This window comes from Hordeum vulgare, chromosome 5H (assembly GCF_904849725.1).
Source record: "Hordeum vulgare subsp. vulgare chromosome 5H, MorexV3_pseudomolecules_assembly, whole genome shotgun sequence".
Lineage (NCBI taxonomy): Eukaryota > Viridiplantae > Streptophyta > Magnoliopsida > Poales > Poaceae > Hordeum > Hordeum vulgare.
In genome coordinates, this window is record NC_058522.1 from 454,661,168 (window position 1) to 454,684,811 (window position 23,644).

A 23,644-nucleotide genomic window follows, 5' to 3' on the forward strand; every position below is an offset into this window, starting at 1 on the left:
CTCAATGTAAGCACTGGGAACAACAGGATCATTATAGGCAATGACTCTCTCTTCAATTGGAGTGGGTTTAACTACATTGACTTCTAACGCACTACAAGGAATATGCTAATAGACGACGCTATTTTTTCGTCGCTACATCGTCACAGTTTTTAATTTACGACGATCTCACGATGAAAAACCAAGCGTCGAAAACGGAACGTCACAAATGAACAGCAGCGACGTTTTGATCGAAATCATCGTAACTTTTACGACGATTCCTGGATCGTCGTAACCTTTACGATGATCCTAAATCGTCGTTGGCAAGCAAACCCAATCCTACGTGGCAGTCCTACGTGGCAAAATTATGACGAAATCAAAACGTCATGATTGAAATCAGCCCAACCCATTTCGATTGATCACATGGGCTGATTTTATTTTTCTAGGATTTTTCTTATTGGGCTTCTTTTTGGGCCTTAGCCTATTTATAGCCACTTTAGTATATTTTTTTCGATTTTTTTTGTATCATTATAATTTGGGCCTGGCCTTTTAGTGCCCAAATATATTTGGTCCATTTTCACTTTTGGCCTTTTTCATTTTTGAATTCATGAAATTGTTCCAGAACTTGGTTTTATTTTTATTTGTTGGGCCTTTTCAACCCAATTATTTGTCCAATATAAAATTCAACACTATTTCATATTCAAATCAAGAAAACTCCAAGTCGAATTAACATCATCCATCATATAACATCACATAATACATCTCCCAAGTTTACATAACACAATACATCTCCTAGGTTCACATAATATATCTTGCAGGTTTACATAATACATCAAAACTCCAATTCGTTCTCCACCCTGGGCTAGATGGCGCCTGCAGCAGCAACCTGCTTCTGCATCTCCTCGGCGATCCTTTTCGGGTGCTCCTTGTTGTGAGGGCCTGCAACAAATAGACAGATTTTAGAAGCATGCTGGTGTTTCTTTTATGCTGCCTACAGTACATAACAGGAACTAAACAAGCATCAATGTGTCAAACTAGAGAAAGAACAACACCAAAGAGGTAATAAATAGGATGACTATCAATTGCCAATTGACGAGCATAAAAACACTAACCGTCAGCTCATGTAAACTGAGCTGAGCGAAGGAAGGAGAAGTATAATGTAAGAACTAGCAGGCAGAGGCGCGGTACACGCCGCGTCCATGCAAAGTGCCCGTTAATAATGCAAGTGAACCTGACTATCAAAAATCCAAATTTTCTGACAAAGGGTTCTCAAAGCAATGCTTATTTATGCACCACAAATACCAAGTGGTTTAGTATTATGAAATAGTCAATCATAGAACATCAATGTACTTTATTATAGACTGATGGAACTGTTAAGAGCTACATGGAGATACATGGGAGTGCATTGCGCTAGCCACCAAATCTCAGAGCAAAATATTGCAGTAGCAAAATCATCCATTTTCAGTTATATGAGGCTAACATGCTGCCTATATGATGTGTTTGTCATGACCACATACCCCCTAACAAAAGAAGAGGAAGAAGAAGATCCGTTTGCAACTACCAAAGCTAGATCTAGAGCTACCTAGATGGACACTCAAAAGAAGAAGAAAGAGAAATTACAGCCCTAATTCCCATAAGACAGCAGGTCCTAAAATTGTTGAGCTGCAGGAGAAAATGTGGCAGAATACCTGCCCTACCCTCCACCAGGCTCAGAACACATCCCTATGTACAATATCCATGCACAGGCAGATAGTTTGAATGCATCAGGTGGCAATTCGCCCCGCTGGTTCACCAAAAGAATCAGTAGGTTAATTATGAATTGTTTCTCTAAAGTACATCACCAAAAAGGAAAAGTCGAACCATACGAAGCCAATTAGGCAAAAACGAAAATGTATAAGTGAATCAAAGCATGTATGTCCAGTTCCTTGTCGAGTTCATTTTGAATAAATAAAAGTAAAGTAGAAAACAGGATAACTCAAGACACATATATTATAACAACTGATTCGTTGCTTATTTAGAACACTTGAAAGAGCACATTGCTCTATCAAATGGATTGTAAACAGGTGGAATTTTAATTGATTTAGCTCAAGTTTACAACAAAGAAAATGTAAATTTCATAAATATTCAGTGGTATGCATTGTTAAAATCATTGGATTGTAGATAGGTGGATTCTTAATTGATTTAGCTCAAGTTTACAACAAAGAAAATGTAAAATTCATAAATATTCAGTGGTATACATTTTTAAAATCATCATCTATTCCTTTGAAGAAAAAGTATAGTAACAATGTGCATGCTAATTGAATTAGCTTATTGATAATGAGATCATGCTTTCTTAGTTGGCATAGAAATTTGCAGAATTTAAATCATACAAACAATACATTTATGCGATGTAGGACCTAAATTAGAACTTCCTTGTGTATAACTAACAAAGCCCTACATGATAAATTAGAGGTTTGTGATCCTACATGATTCCATTTCTTACATAACAACCTCAGTCTTGTCGATGCCGGACTGGGCCTGGGCGATGACGTTGCGGCCGAAGATGATGGGGATGACGGCCCGCTGCTGGATGGCGGAGGGCTTCTCGAGGCCGTAGCCGTAGATGCCGCGGAGCAGGTCCTCGCGGATCCCCATGGCGTAGAAGCTGCACATACAGAATTATGTCAGGAAACAGCATGATCGGAAAAAGAATATGTATGCATCACATTGCCAAGTCAGTAAAGAAACATTATAGATCGTACGAAGACCAAGAATGATGAATGTAGAACATAGTAAGTAGTCCAACTCATGCACTCGTTCATTGCTCCATGCTCATTTAACAATTTTCGTTGAAAGATGCATATTAGCACCACACGTGTTCACAAATGGCATTTAACACTGTTACCATTTCCACAATCATATATGATTTGAAGCATCAACTATCTGACAGCTTAGGGGATTGATAAGAAAATATTTCTGAAAATGTATAGCAGCAAGGGATAACCGTACAACAAATCTTAGCCTGAATTAACACACCTTCAGCTGGCTCAAGAATGTCCGGTAATTGACGAGTTGTTGCTGAATATTTACGCTTCACACAAGGTTGTTTACTCCACATAGCCTAAAAATCAAGCAAGCGGAAGCACGAAATCGCTGCTATATCTACACTAACTCGCTTCCGATTTAACGTGGTTACCAGGAAAAGAAAACAGAGTGTTTCCTACAAGAACATGCATTCCGATCCAGGGAACAAAGGGGAAAACGAAGAGCAATTATATTCCAAAATGCCGGTGGTCTCCTATGAGAGGAACAATAGATGCCCGTGGTCCACCCTTGTCTATGCAGTACAGTTGCCAGGTACAAAATCAAATTAAATAACTCAAAAAGGAACTTAGACATCAGCATGAATCATGCGTCAGAACCCTAAACGAAATCTGTGACCAGAGGCCCAAACCGCCGCCGAAGGATCACGATCCACCAGAAACCGGCCGGAACCCAAATCTACCACGACCACATGGGAGGAATCGGAGAACAGCAGAAGGCTGCGCACGCGTGCGTACCCTGAGGAAGAGCGCGTGGGCTAAGTCGACGGCGAGGTGGGCGAAGACCTCGTCCATCTGCTTGGAGGCCTCGCACCAGGCCGCCCAGAAGTGCACCGCGGCGGCCCGCGCGCCGTCTACCGCCGCGTCCAGCTTCGCCCTCGACCCCACCTCCCTCACCGCCCCGCCGCCGCTCGCCATCGCCGACTCCTGTGTATGCATTCAAGCATCAGTCAACCCTCATGGAAGAACACATCAACATAAGTGAAATAAAAGATGTGGTGGGGCATACATTGGAGTTAGGGACGCCGACTTCCGCATAGATGTCCAATGCGAGCTTAGACATGTTTCCTGTGAGCTCAGAAACATTATTCCGTAGCCTAAAACTTGCCACTATATCACCTGGAAAAACATAGTTTCATCAGACACATGGTATACAACAATAAATCTAGTATAGTACTCTTATACACGATAAAACAAAGAACGGTATCGACGCAATTGCCTAAACTAATTTGTAAAAACTGGAAACCGCAAAGCTCCAATAGTGACACTCTGGTAAATTATGCTCAAAGTTCTTGCTTTAGACAGTTGAAAAGGATACATATATCATTGAGGAATCAATAATACCTAAAATTCATAGACAGACACGTATCATTTGGGAATAGATAACACCTAAACTTCATGGACAGTAATCTATTACTACTCAAGTACCTTTCACCGCTGATAATTCTACAGCCAGATGAAAAATCAACTATGTCAAATAACAAGGGTACAAAATCATGGTGGACTAGCACGCAAAATCAAAACCAGTACATCACTGCCATCAAACCGAATCGGTCAAAGCGTTTGGGGACGCCGAGAATAGATCACGCCTAAAATTCATGGACAATAATCAATAACTGTTGAATCCTTTATCATAGCTGTTGCAACAGCACGAAACAGGAAGTCAAAAAGTGACGCACACACACGACCGCCTATGGAGGAAGCGGCAGGGTACCTTGGGGGCGATTGTGCGGAGGTACTTGGCCCGGACGACGCCGGGGGCGCGGGACCAGTCGCAGCCGCGGTTCCTCTTGAGGGCGGCCCGCGCGGCCGCCACCGCCGCATCCACGTTCTCCGAGGTGCCCGCCGGGATCTCGCCTGCGGAAACCTAGTGATGAGCAGGGCAGCCAACGAGACGGTCGAACGGAAAGCAGGGACAGAGAGAGGGGCGGACCTATGGAGACCTCGGTGGTAGGGTTGATGACGGGGAGGCGGTGGCCGAGCACGGGCGCGCGCCACTCGCCGTCAATGAAGAGCTGCCACTGCGGGATCTTGGCTGGCGCGACCATCGCGACGGGCGGGGAGTGAGAGCCCTAGCACGCGCAGATTCTTGCTCCGCCAGCAGCTTCGTCAAACCCTAGCGCGCGCAGCACCGACACAGAGAGAGGGTGAGGGAGGGAGAGGCCGGCGCATTACCCTCTCTTTGTCTCTAGACCCTCTTTTTGCTCCGGATCTGGGATGAGGAGGAGAGGAGACCGTGCGGCGGCACCGGATCTGGAAGAAGATTGGGGTGGAGGCTCTGACGGACGGGAGATAACTGGATCGGGCGGAAGGTTGCGATGGGTGGGGAGGGGGTGACATTTGTTTTGTAGATAGATGGATGGATGGATGTGGGTTGGAGATATGGATGGATGGATGGATGAACGCCATGTCATCGATCTGTGGGAAGATTTGTCATTGGTTCGAAAAATCATTGATTTAAAATAGTTTTCAAGTACTAAAAATACAGAAATTTTGTGAAGCATCTATCAAAAATATTTTGCAAAAGGGCACCACATAAATTTTTTCACTAGACTTAGACCATATTTTCTGGAGGAGGACCAATTTGTATGCATTTTCGATCTTTCTAGCTTTTTTTAACATAGTTAGAACATGTTACGACATTTTTATAATCGTCGTAAAAGTTATGACGATCTCATCTTATGTGGTTACGACATTTTCGATTCACATCGTCATAATTTATATGTAGATTTGATCCCCTCAAACAGCTTACGACAATATCAGAGGAAATCGTCATACATTTATGACGAATTCATCAACGACATCTTAAAGAGTGTCATGTATGAGCATATTTCTTGTAGTGATGGGGGATGATATTTAAACCACTTCTCTTTGGGGAGATCAATATGAGCAGCAAAGGATTCACACAGTGAAGCTACTATCTTAGAGTCAAGCCCATACTTAGCGCTAAAGTCACAAAAAGTATTTGTCTCAACAAAGGATTTAACGCAATCAAAAGTGAAATTCATACCTGACTCCTTAGCTTTTTCAAGCTCCCAATCTTCAGAGTTGTGTTTAATTCTCTCCAATAAATTCCATTTGAAGTCAATATCTCTCTTCATAAAAGAACCGGTACAAGAAGTGTCAAGCATGGTGCGATCATCATGAGAAAGCCGAGCATAGAAGTTCTGAATGATAATTTCTCTCGAGAGCTCATGATTGGGGCATGAATATAACATTGATTTAAGCCTCCCCCAAGATTGAGCGATGTTTTCTCTGTCACGAGGCCAAAAATTATAAATATAATTCCGATCACGATGTACTAAATGCATAGGATAAAACTTTTGATGAAATTCCAATTTCAACCGATTGTAGTCCCATGATCCAGTATCATCACATAGCTTATACCATGTCAACGCCTTATCCTTCAAAGATAAAGGAAAGACCTTCTTCTTGACCTCATCCTCGGGCAAACCTGCAAGCTTAAATAAACCATAAACTTCATCTACATAGATTAGATGCAAGTCTGGATGTGATGTTCCATCTCGTGTAAAAGGATTAGCCAGCATTTTCTCAAGCATACCCGAAGGAAATTCAAAGCAAATATATTCAGTAGGTGCAGCAGGTTGAGGAGCAACTCTTTGTGCTTCTGTTCGAGGTGAAGATACCCTGAACAAGCCCCTCAAAGGATTAGTATCCATAGTGACATGTGACAACAAATTTCAGCACACTATATGAATGTTTCCTTACCAAGTTCCACTTACCAAAGGGGCTTCACTCCCCGGCAACGGCGCCAGAAAAGAGTCTTGATGACCCACAAGTATAGGCGATCAATCGTAGTCCTTTCGATAATTAAGAGTGTCGAACCCAACGAGGAGCAGAAGGATCTGATAAGTGGTTTTCAGCAAGGAAAAATCTGCAAGCACTGAAATTGTCGGTAACAAGTGATTGTGTGGTGAGATGATTCGTAGCAAGCAACAAGTAACAAAAGTAGAAACGGTGCAGAAAAGTGGCCCAATCCCTTTTGTAGCAAGGGACAAGCCTGGACAAAGTCTTATAGGAGGAAAAACACTCCCGAGGACACACGGGAATTTCTGTCATGCTAGTTTTCATCATGTTCATATGATTCACGTTCGTTACTTTGATAGTTTGATATGTGGGTGGACCGGTGTTGGGACCCCGATCCTAAGCCATAGGAATCCAGCGTGTAACACATCGCCTCCCTGTGCGGTCTCACGCACGGTTAACTCCACGGCTGCAGCCTTACCTTAGCCGGGACCGTTTGCGTCTTTTGACTCGCGTATGCAATAGTGTCGCTAGCATTCCAATGTCAAAGAACCCGGATCGACATGTCTAGTCATAAACCAAAGTGGCAGTACCGCACAAGGACATGCATACATGACCCAACAAAGCAGGTGTCGGTCACCAACGAGTGTAGACGAGTCGTAGCAAGCTACGAGGACTCCATTACATCGCGTGACATTTCCCCAAAGAGGACAGACACATCAGCTAAGAAGGACACATGCCGGTCAACCAATGTGTCCGGAGCAGTAGCGAGCTACCAAGGCTCATTGGATCACAAAGGGGCATTTCCTTGTAAGGAATGCTACTAAAGCTCACGACTAGGTAATCGAACCCCATACATATCAAGTACGACACACGTACGCATGGCATACCGATATGTATAGATACATCGATGGCATCACAACATAACCATAAACATACAACCTTTATTTAAGAGGCTCGGAAGAGCCACACACATAATATTACACATTAAGGGTCTCACGACCCATAATAGCAGTCATTCAGTTACAAGCCAGCGGAAGAGTTTAAACTGTCTGAGTACAGACAGGGCAACTAGAGGGCACATGGCCTGACTATACTACAGACCCAACGTAGGGCCAGATCGTAGCTGGGACACCAGCTACTCGTCGTCGTCGATGTCTACGAAGAACCCTCCATTAGGGTCATTAGCAACCTCTGCAAAATTTATTAAGCAAACATGAGTACGAAGGTACTCAGCAAGACTATAGGATAACTAACTACTCATGCAAGGTATCAAAAAGGTATTGTGGGGTTTCATGCGGAAAGCCAGCATCTGACTCGTGGCTAGACAACTTGCATTTTAAATAATTTTGACAACTTGATTTCTCGTACACGAGTCCACTAACACCACAACAATACACTATCGTGGAATCATTCCGTCTCCATACGGAAATGCCATCCACGACACTCACGCTTATCTTGGCAATTTTATGAGTAGCCATTGAAGTTATCTATGAACAACATATGTCTCCAAGTAGTCCATATCCGCGGACGCGGCTATTCGAATAGATCATAACCCTGCAGGGGTGTACTTCGTCACACACGCTCTCGCCACTTATCGCCATGTGCACGTCATGAACCTCGGCAACCTTCAAGCGGAAGCCCAGCGAGGGAGTCGGCCACGACCGTTAACCACACTAGTACCTAGTCCAGGTTTATCGCCTATCTAAGAGTAACCCGTACGGAAGTCCGGCCGAGGTTTCCGCCACGGCCTCAAACGATGTGCGCAGGGTTCCCAAGCCCACCATCCGGGTGCCACTTGGTACACCGTGCCACTGCCTACCGCATCACGGCCCACCTCTCAGGTCAGCACCATGCACGGCCTCCAGCATTACTATAAACACCAGAAACTACTTGCAACTCCTGGACCGAGTACTAAGCGATTAATAGGCCGAGCGGGGTCATATTTCAGGGCCCAGCATGTGGTAGTATCTAGTCTTGGATTACATACACAACTCTAAGCATAGCATGCATAGCAGGATAAGGCACATCATAGCTCAAGCAACTACCAGGTATGCTAGGTTGCAAGGTTCGGCTATTTATTGTGACAAGGTTAGGTCATGCAAAGGAAGTGGGTTCAACTAACGTGGCAAAAGCAGTTGAAGCATTTGATCCTAATGCAATAAATAAGTGCAGGAGCAAGAACATGGGAATTATCGAGATGATCAAAAGGGTTGCTTGTCTTGTTGCTCAGAGGAGGGACAATAACCGACAGACGGATATTCGGTGGAATCCGGGGGTGCGGAGCCTACCGAAATGAATGGCAACAATCAATAACAATCATATGCAAGCAAGATGATGCATGAGCATGGCATGAGAATGCAAGGTGATAAACTATTATGATCAACATGTATTAGGTTTGAGATTGATTTGAATCATATTCGGATATCAATTCAAACCAGGTATTCTCGGATACCGATTTAATTGATTCGACCTGATGCTCAGATCAACTTTATGTTAACATGCATGAGATGTCATGTTAAGGTACTGGTTGGTTATTAGAACAATGTTTGATCATGTCATTCATAATGAAATTTGAATATTTTTCAAATTCCATTTATAAAGTAATTATAAGAATTGACTTATTCATTAATCTACATGTTTGGGTTCTGTAAATTTTTCAAACATGAAAGAAAATAGCATATTCAGATTCCTTGAATTTTTCTGATACTTTTTCATATATAAATTATTTTCATTGGAGTTACAGATTAATTTCTATGAATTTTTGAAGTTTTAAACATTTCTGGAATTATTTTTATACTGGAAAATACTTTTATTGCATGAGCATGACATCAGCAGGTCCATCTGGCCGTTGAAAGTCAAACCTGACTAGTGGGACCCACTGTCAGTCTCTCTGGTCAATTTTAGATTAAGTTTAAACTTAATTAGTGGATTAAACTTACTGGTCCCACATGTCAGTGACTTATTAACTTATCTGATTTATTTTTATTATCTTTAATCTTGCCAGAGGCTGGCCCCACCAGTCAGTGGCTCAGGCCAGCCGAGATCCACCGGCGGCGAGGTCGTCCTCGCCGGCGGGGAGCCTCCGGCGAGCACCAGAACGTTGGGGGGGCTCGGAAATGGCGCACAGAGGGCCAAACGCACGGCTGAGACCATGGGAGGAACGACCACTCGATGGCGCACATGATGGGACAAGCCCCAGGGACTGGGGTGGCCGGGATCAACGCCGACGACGAGCTTGGCGGCGACCAAGTTCGGCCATCGTCGAAGCCATCGAATACAGGGGCAAAACGCGCGGGGCTCGGCACTGAACGCATCTACATGATGTCCTGAGGCTGTTGGTGGCCTCAGACTGACCAACCCGTCACCGGAGGGCTGCCGGCGACGAGCTGCAGCGGCGGTCCTCGTCGGGCTCCGATGGAACTAAGCCTAGAGGAGGGGATCGACGGGGAGAGCTTAGGGGAAATGACCGCATGCTCACGGGGAGTGCAGTGGTGGTGCTAGCTTGCTCGGGGACGGCCTGGAGAGGGAGAACGTCGGCGGCGATCATCGGTGACCCGAGGAAGAAGACGACTTTTGCGCGTTGATTCACTGCATCTGGGCGTCGGGCTCGTGGCTAGGAAGCTTCAGGGGGTTGCGGCGGAGCTAACGCGCGGCTCAGAAGGAAGGGAGGTCGGCTAGAACGACGACGAGCTCGAGCTCTGCTCGGGCTCCAATGGCGGCAGAAGGGGGAGGAGAGATCCGAGAGGAGGGGGAGAACTAGCGCTGGGAATGGATAGGGGCGGCCTCGGGGAGCTAATCCCCGGCCTTGCCAGCGCGAAGCGGCGGCCAGGCAGGCGCACAGGTGCGTGGCCGCGCCGGAGAACGCGGCGGCCACCTCCTGCTGCCCACTGGCGGGGGAGGAAGACGACATGAGTTGAGATGGGCCGGGCCAGGTGAGCGACAGGTAACCTCTTTTCCTTTTTCTTTGTGTTTTTGTTTTTGTTTTGATATTTCACTACTTTTCTATTTATTTCAACTCCCAAATAAATTGTAAAAGCTATGTTAAGCACTCTAGAATATTTGTTGGAATATTTCCAACTATTTCCAAAGTTTTCAACATTTTTGAAAATTTAAAGTTTCTGATTTCAAAATTAAAACTTGGAAACCAGTAGCTTTTGTTTTTATTTAGAATGCTTAAAGTGTCAAGAAAATAGTTTTCTCCAATGCTCATTTACTTTCATGATTTATTAGAAAGTTTGAACATTTCTTGAGGCCATTTTGGGTTCATTGATTTTAACTAGTTTGAGATTTCCTTATTTAAAGTAGTGGCTAGGGTTTTGAGTTTTTTCCTTTACCACTTTCTTGTTCTTGTTGGAGAATTCTTAGATGCAAATGCAAAGAAGACATGAGCACAAGACTAACTTGCTTAAGGTGTCAGGGATGTGACAACCGGCGCTTGGGTACTGCCCTTACTTGGACAAGCATCCCACTTATGACTAACCCCTCTCGCAAGCATCCGCAACTATGAAAGAAGAATTAAGACAAAGTCTAACCATAGCATTAAACTATTGGATCCAAATCGGCCCCTTACGAAGTAACACATAAACTAGGGTTTAAGCTTATGTCACTCTAGCAACCCATCATCTACTTACTCCTTCCCAATGCCTTCCTCTAGGCCCAAATAATGTGAAGTGTTATGTAGTCGACGTTCACATAACACCACTAGAGGAAAAACAACATGCAACACATCAAAATACCGAACGAATACCAAATTCACATGACTACTATTAGCATGACTTATCCCATGTCCTCAGGAACCAAAGTAACTACTCACAAAGCATAATCATATTCATGACCAGAGAGGTAATGAATATCATCAAGGATCCAGTGCGAGAATCGTGTCGAGTCACAAGTACCTGCACAAACACAAAGAGCTTGCACCCAATGCTATGAAGGGGTTGCCAATCCCTTATAGATTGTTTGCAAAGTGAGAACTGAAATCAAAAAGTAAACAAAGCAAAGTAAACGCGAAAGTGGAGACGATAGTTGTGAATAGACCCGGGGGGGCGTAGTGTTCACTAGTGGCTTCTCTCATGAAAGCAAGTAGTCGGTGGGTGAACGAATTACTGTCGAGCAATTGATAGAACCGCGCAAAGTCGTGACGTCATCTATGGCAATGATTATATCTATAGGCATCACGTCCAAAACAAGTAGACCGATACTTTCTGCATCTACTACTATTACTCCATACGTCGACCGCTATCCAGCATGAATCTAGTGTATTAAGTTCATAAGAACAGAGTAACGCCTTAAGCAAGATGACATGATGTAGATGGACAATCTCATATCTACGATAAAAGCCCATCTTGTTACCCTTGATGGCAACAACACAATGCGTGCCTTGCTGCCCCTTCTGTCACTGGGAAAGGTCACCACACGGTAGGAACCCAAAACCAAGCACTTCTCCCATTGCAAGAATCATAGATCTAGTTGGCCAAACAAAACCCAAGAGTCGGAGAGACTTACAAGGATATCAAATCATGCATATAAGAAATCAGCAAAGACTCAAATATTATTCATAGATAATCTAATCACAAATCCACAATTCATCGGATCTCGACAAACACACCGCCAAAGAGGATTACACCGGATAGATCTCCATGAAGATCATGGAGAACTTTGTATTGAAGATCCAAGAGAGAGAAGAAGCCATCTAGCTACTAACTATGGACCCGTAGGTCTGAAGTGGACTACTCACGAGTCATTGGAGAGGCGATGATGTTGATGTAGAAGCCCTCCAACTCCAAAGTCCCCTCCGGCAGGGCACCGGGAAGGGTCTCCAGATGAGATCTCGCAGAAACGGAAGCTTGCGGCGGCGGAAAAGTGTTTTCGTGGATGCCCTTGATTTTTTTCTGAATTTTAGGGAATATATAGGCGAAAGAGCTAGGGCAGGGGAGCGCCAGGGAGGCCACAAGCCTGGTAGCCGCCGCCCCCTGGTGGCGGCTACAGGGCTTGTGGGCCCCGTGTAGCTCTCGTGCCTTGGCCCTCAAGTCCCCCGATCTTCTTCTGTTCTGGAAAAATTTTATTTGGGGATTTTATTCCATTTGGACTCCGTTCCAAAATCAGATCTGAAAAGAGTCAAAAACACAGAAAAAAATAGGAACTGGCACTTGGCACTGAATTAATAAGTTAGTCCCAAAAAAGATATAAAAGGTACATAAAACATCCAAAGTTGACAAGATAACAACATGAAACCATCAAAAATTATAGATACGTTTGAGACGTATCAAGCATCCCCAAGCTTAACTCCTGCTCGTCCTCGAGTAGGGAGGTGATAAAGAATGAATGTTTGATGCTTTCATGCTACCTAGCATAGATGTTCTTTGTAACTCCTCTTATATGATGTGAATGTTCAGATCCATTAGATTCAAAACAATAGTTTGCTATTTATGTGGAGACAATAATACTTCAAGCAAACTAGCAAGGTAATCATGAACTTCCAAAATAACGATGCCAAAAGAAAGTTATCGCGACAAAATCATATAGTCTGGCTATGCTCTATCATCCTTGCACAACGAATTTAAATCATGCACAACCTCTGTACTGGCCAAGTAATTGTTTTCACACTTTTACTTTCTCAAACTTTTTCAACTCTCACGCAATACATGAGAGTGAGCCATGGTTTTAGCACTAAGTGGAATGGAGTGTGGTGGAGGTTGCAAGACAAACAAGGAGAAGATGGTCACATTAATTAGGCATATCAATGAGCTATGGGGATGCTCATCTATAGATATCAATGTGAATGAGTAGGGATTACCATACAAATGATGCACGAGAGCTAAGAGTATGTGAAAGCTCTTAAAGAAAACTAGTGGATGTGCATCCAACTTGCTTGCTCACGAAGACCTAAGGCAATTTTGAGGAAGCCTATCATTGGAATATACAAGCCAAGTTATATAATGAAAATTTCCCACTAGCTATATGGTGGTGAAAAAACGAGAGACTCTCAATCATGAAGATCATGGTGCTTAATAAGCACAAGTGTGGAAGGATAGTAGCATTGTCCCTTCTGTCTTTTTCTCTCATTTTTTTTGGTGGGCTCTTCAGCCTCTTTTTTATTTTTTATTTTATTTTTGGTGGGCATCTTTGGCCTCTTTTTGTGAATGGGCTTCGCTGGCCTCTTTTATTTCCTCACATGGGACAATGCTCCATCAATGATGATCATCACACTTACAACTCAAAACTTAGAGCAATGATGACTCTATATGAAATGCCTTCGATAGTGTACCGTGACAATGATCTAGCATGGCATAGACATTAATGGAAACATCATGCTAGCTATGTTACGATCATGCAATGGCAATGTAGAAGCTGTGGCACATGTCATGGTGGTAGTTGCATGGCAATATATCTCGGAATGGCTTTGAAAAATCCATAGTAGGTAAGTATGGTGGCTGTTTTGAGGGAGGCTAATGGTGGGTTTTGTGCATCGGCGAAAGTTGCACGACACTAGAGAAGATAGTGATGGTGGAAGGTGAAAGTGCATCTAGACCATGGACTCAACATTAGTCACGAAGAACTCATATACTTGTTGCAAAAGTTTTAGTAGTAATTGAAACAAAGCATTCAACGCATACTCCTAGGGGAAGGGTTGGTAGGTATAAACCATCGCGCGATCCCGACCGCCACACAAAGGATGACAATCAATAGACTAATCATGCCCAGACTTCATCACATAGCGGTTCACCATACGTGCATGCTACGGGAATCACTAACTTCAACACAAGTATTTCTAGATCCACAACACCTTACTAACAACTTAAATATTACCACAACCACAACTCAAAACTAATTGAGATGAATCAAACTTCTCTTACTATTCAATGCACATGAAGGTGGAAGTTTTCATACCCCTTTGGATAACTACCCCTTTTGAGACTACTTTCATAGCATAGGTCAACTACCAAGCCACGCGATTCGGTGCTCTAAAAGATATAAGTGAAGCACATAGAGAAAAATCAACTAGCTCAAAAGATATAAGTGAAGCACATGTGAGCTGAATTGTCTACCAAAGGATATAAGTGAAGCTCGACAAAATCATGGTGAATGCATGTCTCTCTCTATAGGTGTGCAGCAAGGAAGATTGTGACACAACAAAAATAAAAGACTCCTATGATACAAGACGATCCAAGCAAAACACATAACATGTGGTGAATACAAATATAGCCCCAAGTAACGTTACCGATGGATTGAAGACGAAAGAGGGGATGCCTTCCCGGGGCATCCCCAAGCTTAGGCTTTTACGACATCCTTGAATCAACTTGGGGTGCCTTGGGCATCCCCAAGCTTGAGCTCTTGCCACTCTTTATCTCTCTGTCCATAAGAACTTCACCAAAAACTTGAAAACTTCACAACACGAAACTTAAACAGAAACTCGTGATATCGTTAGCATAAGAAAGCAAACCACCACTTCCTTAGGTACTGTAGCAAACTTAAATTCTACTGATCTTGATGTTGGATTACTGTATTTTCAATCTTCCATGGGTAATACCCCCCGATACTATCCATAATTTCATCAAAATAAGCAACCAACTCAACAAAAACAGAATTTGTTAACAGCAGACCAGTCTGTAGCAATCTGTGTACTTCGTACACTTCTGGTACTTCACAAATTCTGAACAATTACGAAAGTCTGAAGAATTTGCATAGCAATCAGCAGCAAAAAGAATCAACTCAAAAGCTCTTACAGAAACAAAATGAAAATTCTTTTCGTGAGCAGAAAGTTTTTGTCTTTTCCAGCATGACCAAACGATCATCCCCAAGACTAATCATAACGGTTTTACTTGGCACAAATGCAAAAGAAACACAAAAAACACAATCATAACAGAATTATGAAAGTGTGGAAAACAAAAAACAGAAAGAAAAAGGATAGATTCGTTGGGTTGCCTCCCAACAAGCGCTATTGTTTAACGCCCTTAGCTAGGCAAAAGGTGATGGAATCACGTATAGTCATCTTTCGTACTCAAACCATAAGTAGTATGATCATTTATCATCTTAAGATCTTCATCTTTATTGGATGACTCACCACTAGCTTTAGGAACAAAAGCAGACTTGACGGTCTTTTTGCGAGTGAGATTTGGAGTATTTTGCACAACGGCAAAAGCGAAACCCAAGTTGGTTCTGACATCTTCTAGTTTGCCAATTCTAGAGGAATCATTAACTATAGGTTCCTTCTCCCTTAAATTTTTCAAAACCATTCTGAAAAGACCTCGATGACGCCTAGAGGGGGGGGGGGTGAATAGGCTATTTAAAAACTTCTTCAGATTTGGCTTGAACCTAATGCGGAAATAAACTAAGAGGGTACTTGTCAAGCACAAATCCTAAATGCACTAGGCACTGCAACGTGTATCAACAACACGATCTACCAAGATGGACACAAAACAGTTACTAACAAGCACAAGTAAGTTACACAAACTTACTTGAGCTATATCACACGACAAGTAGGTGAACAACACAAGATACTAGATCACACTATATCAACATGATATATCAAGGGCTGCAAGTATGAACGTGTGGATATAGAGGGTATGCTTGAATGATAAATCTTGTACAAGAAATGGCCAACACAATATAATGAGCACAAGCAATATGCAATGTATGTATGCTCAAATAACACAAGTAAACCACAAGTAAGGAGTTAGGGTTAAGGATAACCAAGGTCACTGAGACGAAGATGTATCCCGATGTTCGCTTCCTTGGAGGGAAGCTAGTCACCGTTAGAGAGGTAGATGTTACCACGAAGGCACACCAACGCCACGAAGGCTCACCCTATTCTCCCTTTGAGATAACACCATGAAGGTGTTTCTCAACCACTAGTGGTAAGCCTTTGAGGTGGCTTCCAAACCCTCACAAACTTTTCCGGGGGAAATCACACGAATTGATTCCTGTAACATCCCAAAATTATAAATTTCGGAATGTTAATATAATTATTATATTGATTGTTTGTTTGTTTGAGTGATTGAAACTTGAGTGGAATTTGAAACTTCTCAAAAAAATGAGAGGGAATAAAATGACTTTCCCAAAATTTTCTATTGTGAATCCCTTTTCAATTTTGAGTTTGAATATTTTCAAAATCTTTGATTTAAAAAAAAAACCTAAGCTCGCCGAGGCCAACCAGCCCAACCATGTGCATGTGCTGTGCGGTGGCCGATTCCTTTGGCCCATGAGGCACCTTTTTACTTCTTTTTTCTAGTTTCCCTACATTACGTATATGTTTAGTCCCACATTGTTTATCTATGGTCCTTTACACCTTCCTTTCACCTATAAATATAGACCCATAGGAGCATCCAAAAATCATCTATTTCGGGTTAAATCAATCTTTTGGTTCAACTAGATTTATTAAATAAAAATGTTCTTTTCTCTTCGGCGGGATTTCTCGAAGTCGTCTCCTCATTGGAATTAATTCTTACTCTGCATTCTAAAGGTATTTTTCTTCGTATTTTTTTATACTCCCGTAGTTTATTATTTCTAGACTAGTATTCCTACACTAGTATACGGTAGACTAATTAGATATATTATTTAGTCTTCGTATTTACACATTAGTACTAGAATTCTTTTAGACATAGCACTTTTCTTCCGTAAAACAGCTTGGCCCTGATTTTTCAAATAGCCATAACTTTTTACTCGTTTATCCGAATTAGATAAAACCAACGCCTAGAGTTTCCTCTTGATCCCACCTATCCGATGAACCTATCATATCAACTTTTTTGAAATTTTCAAATTTCTAAATTTGTTCATATTCATATTCAAACTTCTTTTGATCATATCTTTTTATCCGTAGCTCCGTTTTAGATGAATCCAATTGCGTCGGATTCGTATCAAAGTAATCTTCCTGTTTGTATCATTAGTTCTAACTTTTCAACTTATAATTTTGATCAAATCAGATTTATCTATTAGTGCCCAAAAGTGTTCACATCGTTCTAAGCCGATTAAATGTTATATTGAAGTATTTGTATCTTTTGATCCGCTATTGCAAATCTAGTAATTCTTTTTTCTACACGCTCATATTGATCTACTATATTCAATAGCATCATTAGTTTCGACCTGTGAACCTTACAAATTTGAGCAATTCAAATTTGTATTCGAACATTCATTTGATCTTATCTTGCAAATCGTACCACCTTTTCAATTGATTCATTTCACCCCTAAACACTCATGTCATATATTTTTGTACATAACCATCGTACTTCAGTTCAACCTCTCTTGACCTTTCTAATGCAAATTTAATTCATACTTTAATTCGCTCTAACTTGCGTTGTAGTGCTCCATTTCAAGAAATTCTTTCTACAAATAAATTCTTATGTCTTATACTATTTTTCAAACAACATTCATGTTGTTCTCCCAATATTTTTGATCATCTCCCATAGTGTATGCAAGTCGAGCTTATATAGCAATGATTCCTCGTCCATTAACTCTTTTGATCTCATTCATGCACCTTCACTTTACAAAACCTTAGTACGTTGTTATTTTGCACCAAGACATGCTTTGTACTTATGTTCTCTTGGTTCTTCCTGTATGGCATGAATGTTTATTGAATGCTATTTGTTTACGATAGATTGCTCGGAGTGTGGCGAGTAGAATTATCAGGATTATGAGAGCGACTATCTTCATCAAGTAATACCAGGCAAGTCACTTTGATCATACTATCACCTATGTTTTATGCATCGTAGTTCTACCATCCTATGCCCAAATTGCATGCTGCTTAGGTACTTGGAAATTTTAGTATAGGTTGTAGTATGATGTGGTAGGCACCCAACAACCCCGATACTTGGCCCCGGGACGACAAATTTCATATTGCTATGCTTGAGTAGATGGGATTTCGGTTGAGTGCATAACACGAATAATGCGAGGTTGATTAAATAATGAAGACCGGTTAAGACAAGATTTTCAAGACCTCGGACGCAATGCAACTCTGGGTGAAGGACGGTTGATCGGCTCCCTGGAGAAACCAGTGGATGACCCGGGATGCTGGGGACGGCCATGACATCCTGCGGAAAGCTTCACCCAGGCTCAAAGAGACGGACGGATATTTTCAAGACCCAAGGCTTACCTGCACAGCCACAAGTCATTATGGGCTCTGGCTTGGTTGGACAACGCGGCGACTCTGGACAGGCGGTTCTAGCAGATGTAGAAGAACGGTAGGATTGGATGGGCACCGACAGGGATTCAGAGGGACCCGTTGAAAGACCATGTTTTGATCATCCGGTCTTCAAACACCCTGAAGTGCGAGGACATACACGGAGGCGATCAAATCTTGTGGGGAACGTGTGCAAAACTCTGCAGAGTGCTCAAACCTAATCGATTAGCCGTGTCCACGGTCATGGACAACTTGAGCCAAAGGAACTGAAGTTATCTGAAATTCTCAACACAAATAATAATATTGATGTGGGTATTATTGACAACATGGGTACGAGAATTGGTTGGTGGAACCATCTCGTTAAAAACCAACAATGTAGTAACATTTTTCTTTTAGCCCTCTCTTGATGTAGGAGAAAACTTTCTTTTTGCTAAAAACTTATAGCCCCACCTACCATATATGCATATAGTATAAATGATTACTTTTCACCCCTCTCTTATGTGACTTGCCGGCATATTCAACATGCTGACCTACACGGATGCAACGTCTTATGTTGTAGATATTTTTCTTCGACGAGTAAGAGTATGATTCAGCGTTACGGTCTACACTCAACTTGCCATTGGTGTTTATTGGGACTCCACTCCCTTGACTGCTTCCGCTGAGATATTTAAGGTATATATATCAGTTTTACGCTATTTACATGTGATTGCACTTTGATATATACATTGATGTACTATGTGTGCCAGCATACTGATCCAGGGATGGCACAGAAACACAGAGGCTTGACTCGTCTTGAGTCGGGTCGCTACAATTCCTCTCTGAAGAACTCCTACCGCCTAGGAGTCTCCAACCTCCAAGAGTAACAAGATCACGGGGAATGCTCAAAACTTGCTCAAATCACAAATAGCTTGGGTTGAGAGAAGGAGAGGGAGAAGATCTATCTTTTGATTGGAACAACTCTCAAAGGGGCTCACAAATGCTCTTGGGATCTAAGATTTGGAGTGAGCAAATGTGTGTGAGGTGGAAGTGTGTTCTTATGAGGATAAGGCTGTGTTAGGCAACCCTCTCACGAAGTGGGAGGGGGGTATTTATAGTGTGGAGAGAAAAAGAGCCGTTGGGGACACTTTAAGTCACACAGGGTCCGGACGTCCGACAGTTGTCGGAAGTCCGGGCGTCCGCGAGGGACCGGACGTCCGACCAGGGTCGGACGTCCGAGACCTTTAGGCATGACTGGAACTCTTCTAAATTCGTCAGCGGCCGGACGTCCGACAGGGGTCGGTCGTCTGAGGCCTGTAGATGTGCCTGAAAATATTTGAATTTATCAGCATACGGACGTCCCGAGAGGACCGGAAATCCGAGTTATATAGCTCAACTTTTACTGGTGGTAGGTTCCGGATTTCCGACGGGTGTCGGACGTCCGGCGCTCGGTCGTCTGGAGGGAGCCGGATTTCCGAGATATAGAACTCAACTTCTACTGGTGCAGGCTTCCGGATTTCCGGGACTTGGCCGGACATCCGGGCCTCGGACGTCCGGAGGTAGCCGGACGTCCGAGTTATATGGCTCTGATTTCTCTGGTATAGGATTCTGGATTTCCGAACTAGTCAGTCGTCCGGTCCTCGGACGTCCGGAGAAAGCTGGATGTCCGAGGCACTGGTTCTGTTTTCACATAACAACAAAACAGTGGAGATGTGGTTTGAGCAGAAAGTGATGATGTAGTTTGAGCAAGTTCATCGCAAAACCTATGATCCCCTGTTAATAGTGCGGGATCCCTAAGGACTCAAGAATCATAAAAGAGTACTGATGATCCATACTTGAGTGTATACTTTTATTCGCTGATCATCACTCCGCACAACTAACGTCAAAGGAACTGATACCTTTGAGTTAGCCCTTTCAGCTGAGCTTGATGTTGTTGTTCCTTCTTGGCTGAAGTTGAAAGCAAGACATGATGAAGTCTTCAAGTAGCTTTCCCATACACAATGCGGAAAGCCTAGCTTATGTATTTATCTTCATTTGTCCACCATGTGTGAACATCCACAAGAATCAAGCATGTAGTGCTCAAGAATGCTTATCTTGATCTTGTCCTATCCACCATGTGAACATCCACAAGAATCAAGCATGTAGTGCTCAGGAATGCTTATCTTGATCTTGTCCTTGTTAGCACATGATCATTGACAATAGTTTCAATGATATATTCGTGCTGATCCACTTGAACTTGCACACCACAATCTTGATGACGATCACCACTTGACGTCATCCTTCATGGGTTGTATGAGATCTTCCTTTTGACGCAAGCCCAATGGAAACACACCTAACCCCCACATAGGAGTCTCACAAAGACCATGGGTTAGTACACAAACACGTAATGGACAATGCTTACCTTACCATGGGATCACTTGATCCCTCTCGGTACATCTTATACGCTTTGTGTGTTGATCATCTTGATTTACTCTTTGTCTGAGATCTTGATCAACCTAGTGTTTCTACGACCATTCTTTGGATAATAACTTGAATAAATCTTGGTCAACATATAAACTCCTTGAACCCAACAGATGGACTAAAAGAAGCGCCTATGGACAAATTGCAATAAAAGCAATGTGTTGATCATCTTGATTTACTCTTTGTCTGAGATCTTGATCAACCTAGTGTTTCTATGACCATTCTTTGGATAATAACTTGAATAACATCTTGGTCAACATATAAACTCCTTGAACCCAACAGATGGACTTCAGGAAGCTCCTATGGACAAATCCTATAAATATAACTTAAGGCAACCATTAGTCCATAGGAATTGTCATCAATTACCAAAACCACATATGGAGATATATGCTCTAACAATCTCCCCCATTTTGGTAATTGAAGACAACCACTTCAAGAGAGGTTATATAAGGAAATAAGCATAACCAAGAGCACACATGCAAGGTAATAATGCATGTGAGCAAGATGTAAATGCTTACGCAATAAAAGCAAAACCCTCTAAACATATCCAAAGTAAACTCTCTAAACTTCTCCCCCATTGGCATCGATTGCCAAAATGGACGAACAGTTTAGAAGGCAAATATAGTAGTTGGTCCTCCAAAAAGTGTGTACTTCTCAGCAAATGAGTGCAGAAAAATATACAAATACAATGATTAGTAGTTGGAGGAAAACAAACTATATTAAGGACCCAAAAATTGCAAAAAGAATCGTATGCCACAAAGACATACAAAGATAGAGGCAGGCAATCAAAGGATTCCAGATGGAACAAACAATCATATGGTCCTTCGAACCACATGAATAAAAGATATTATGATAAAGGCAACATAGTGCTTTATCAAAAACTAGAGAAGCTCCCCATGATTTGTGCACTAATATGATATTATTGCATTTGACACAGGTGCACAAAATAGGATCGTTGCTCCCCCAGAATTTATAAAACACACAACGAGTGCAAGAGGATAGATGAGACAATTATCATATCAATTGCACAAAACAAATGTTTGAGCAAAATGTAATAGAATCAACTTAAGAATAGGCTCAAACAAATTAATGTGTATGAGTCATGGCAAAGCACTTGAGAAGACTAAGATAGGGATGAGCATTTCTCATCAACATAGTCTTGATGAAATGAGATACAAAGTGCAAGACATATCATTCCCACACACACATACTAGAAAATGGGTTCACAAGCTTACTAATAAACAAAATAAGAACCAACGCTTGTGACAACCCATTGTGAAGATAGGAAGTAAGAACCTTGTCAAGAGGAGGGATACTAATTGAAAATGGCAAAACCCTCATCAAGACAAGCATGAGGAAAAAATAATCTTCACTGCCAAAGAGTGCATCAAGATGTAGAAATAAGATGCGCACACAAAACAAATCCTTTCACGAAGCCATCAAAAAAACTTGAAAGAGGAAATGCAACGATGGACGTGAAAGAAAAGAGGATATCAATTAGAGATGTAACTTCTCTCATGTGTAAGAGATTCTAAGTGGAAGACAATCATGATGATATTTGTCCACAAAGAAGGATATACACACAAAATGGTTACAAGAAGGAGCAATCTAGATATCCAAAGGAAGTCATAAATATATCAATGAAATCTTTTGCTTGGAAGCATAGCACATGGCCTAATATTTTCTTATTGTATAATATGAACTTCCAACATACGAACATCAAAGACATCCCAACTAGTAGTAAGACATCATCGTTCGGATGCTTTGAGAATGCAAACAAGTACGACAAGAACGAATCAAGAGATTCATGCCATGATGCAACCTGGAAAAGAAAAGACAGGTTGGGTCCTTTGCAAGAAAAGAATGCATGATGTGGATACTTGTTACCGAGACAACATTGGATTGATGTAGTAGATGGTTGTTCTTTGATCATCCTAACTTGGCTCCAATAATCACGTGGTCTCAACATCTTCCTTATAGGTGAGCCGAGCATCCAATGCATCTCCAGTTGTTCCTGGAACAACAAAACAATCAAAATGGTGCCCAAACTCATTAGGACCAAAGAGTAAGAAAACCAGCAATACATAGGACAAACTCCACATACATATGTGCATATAGATATGAATTTGAATTTCATGCACACTTTAGCCAATTTATGACAAGGTGGAATTTCCCCTATATATTGGCTCAAAGAAGGAAAGCAAGCAAAATAAGTTGTATATAGTAGATATGATACGCATGCTCAAGACTCTTAAGAATCAACTCAACACAAAGTTGATAGGTCACCAAAAGACAAGGTATCAAGTGATAATAAGATCCTAAAACAAAAAGAACTATCACTTGAAGGATATCAATTAAAAGATACCTCAAGGAATGAGATATCCATTGACACATGCCAATTAGAAGGCAACAAGAAACCAATTGAAGGAAAACAAACACGAGGTATCTAGTTTCCAAGAGAGAGCTAGGTTCCAACAAACAAAGCCCTCTACAAATTTTCATGATGGCACAAAGCATCATAAAGAGCAAGACTTGCCTCCCATCAACA

At 42.1% G+C, this 23,644-nt stretch overlaps 1 protein-coding gene and 1 pseudogene across 1 annotated transcript; both read right to left on the reverse strand.

Annotated features, from left to right (window-relative positions):
* Positions 1-838: 838 nt before the first annotated feature.
* LOC123396869 lies at positions 839-3,840 on the reverse strand. Its single transcript, XM_045091660.1, has 4 exons — positions 3,787-3,840; positions 3,516-3,704; positions 2,533-2,620; positions 839-915 (listed from the first exon to the last, which is right to left on the reverse strand). Exons 1-4 carry the CDS (start codon positions 3,838-3,840, stop codon positions 839-841), a joined length of 408 nt encoding a protein of 135 aa, XP_044947595.1.
* Positions 3,841-4,386: 546 nt separating this feature from the next.
* LOC123396870 lies at positions 4,387-4,825 on the reverse strand (annotated as a pseudogene).
* Positions 4,826-23,644: the final 18,819 nt, after the last annotated feature.

Bases quoted from the DNA above. Each gene is read 5' to 3' on its own strand.
- LOC123396869 (XM_045091660.1), bottom strand. From the start codon at position 3,840: ATGTCTAAGCTCGCATTGGACATCTATGCGGAAGTCGGCGTCCCTAAC. The intron at 2,621-3,515 runs GTACGCACGCGT...CTGTATGTGCAG, and splicing joins CCCACGCGCTCTTCCTCAGG to CTTCTACGCCATGGGGATCC. The intron at 916-2,532 runs GTCATCCCCATC...TATTTGTTGCAG, and splicing joins CCGCCATCCAGCAGCGGGCC to GCCCTCACAACAAGGAGCAC.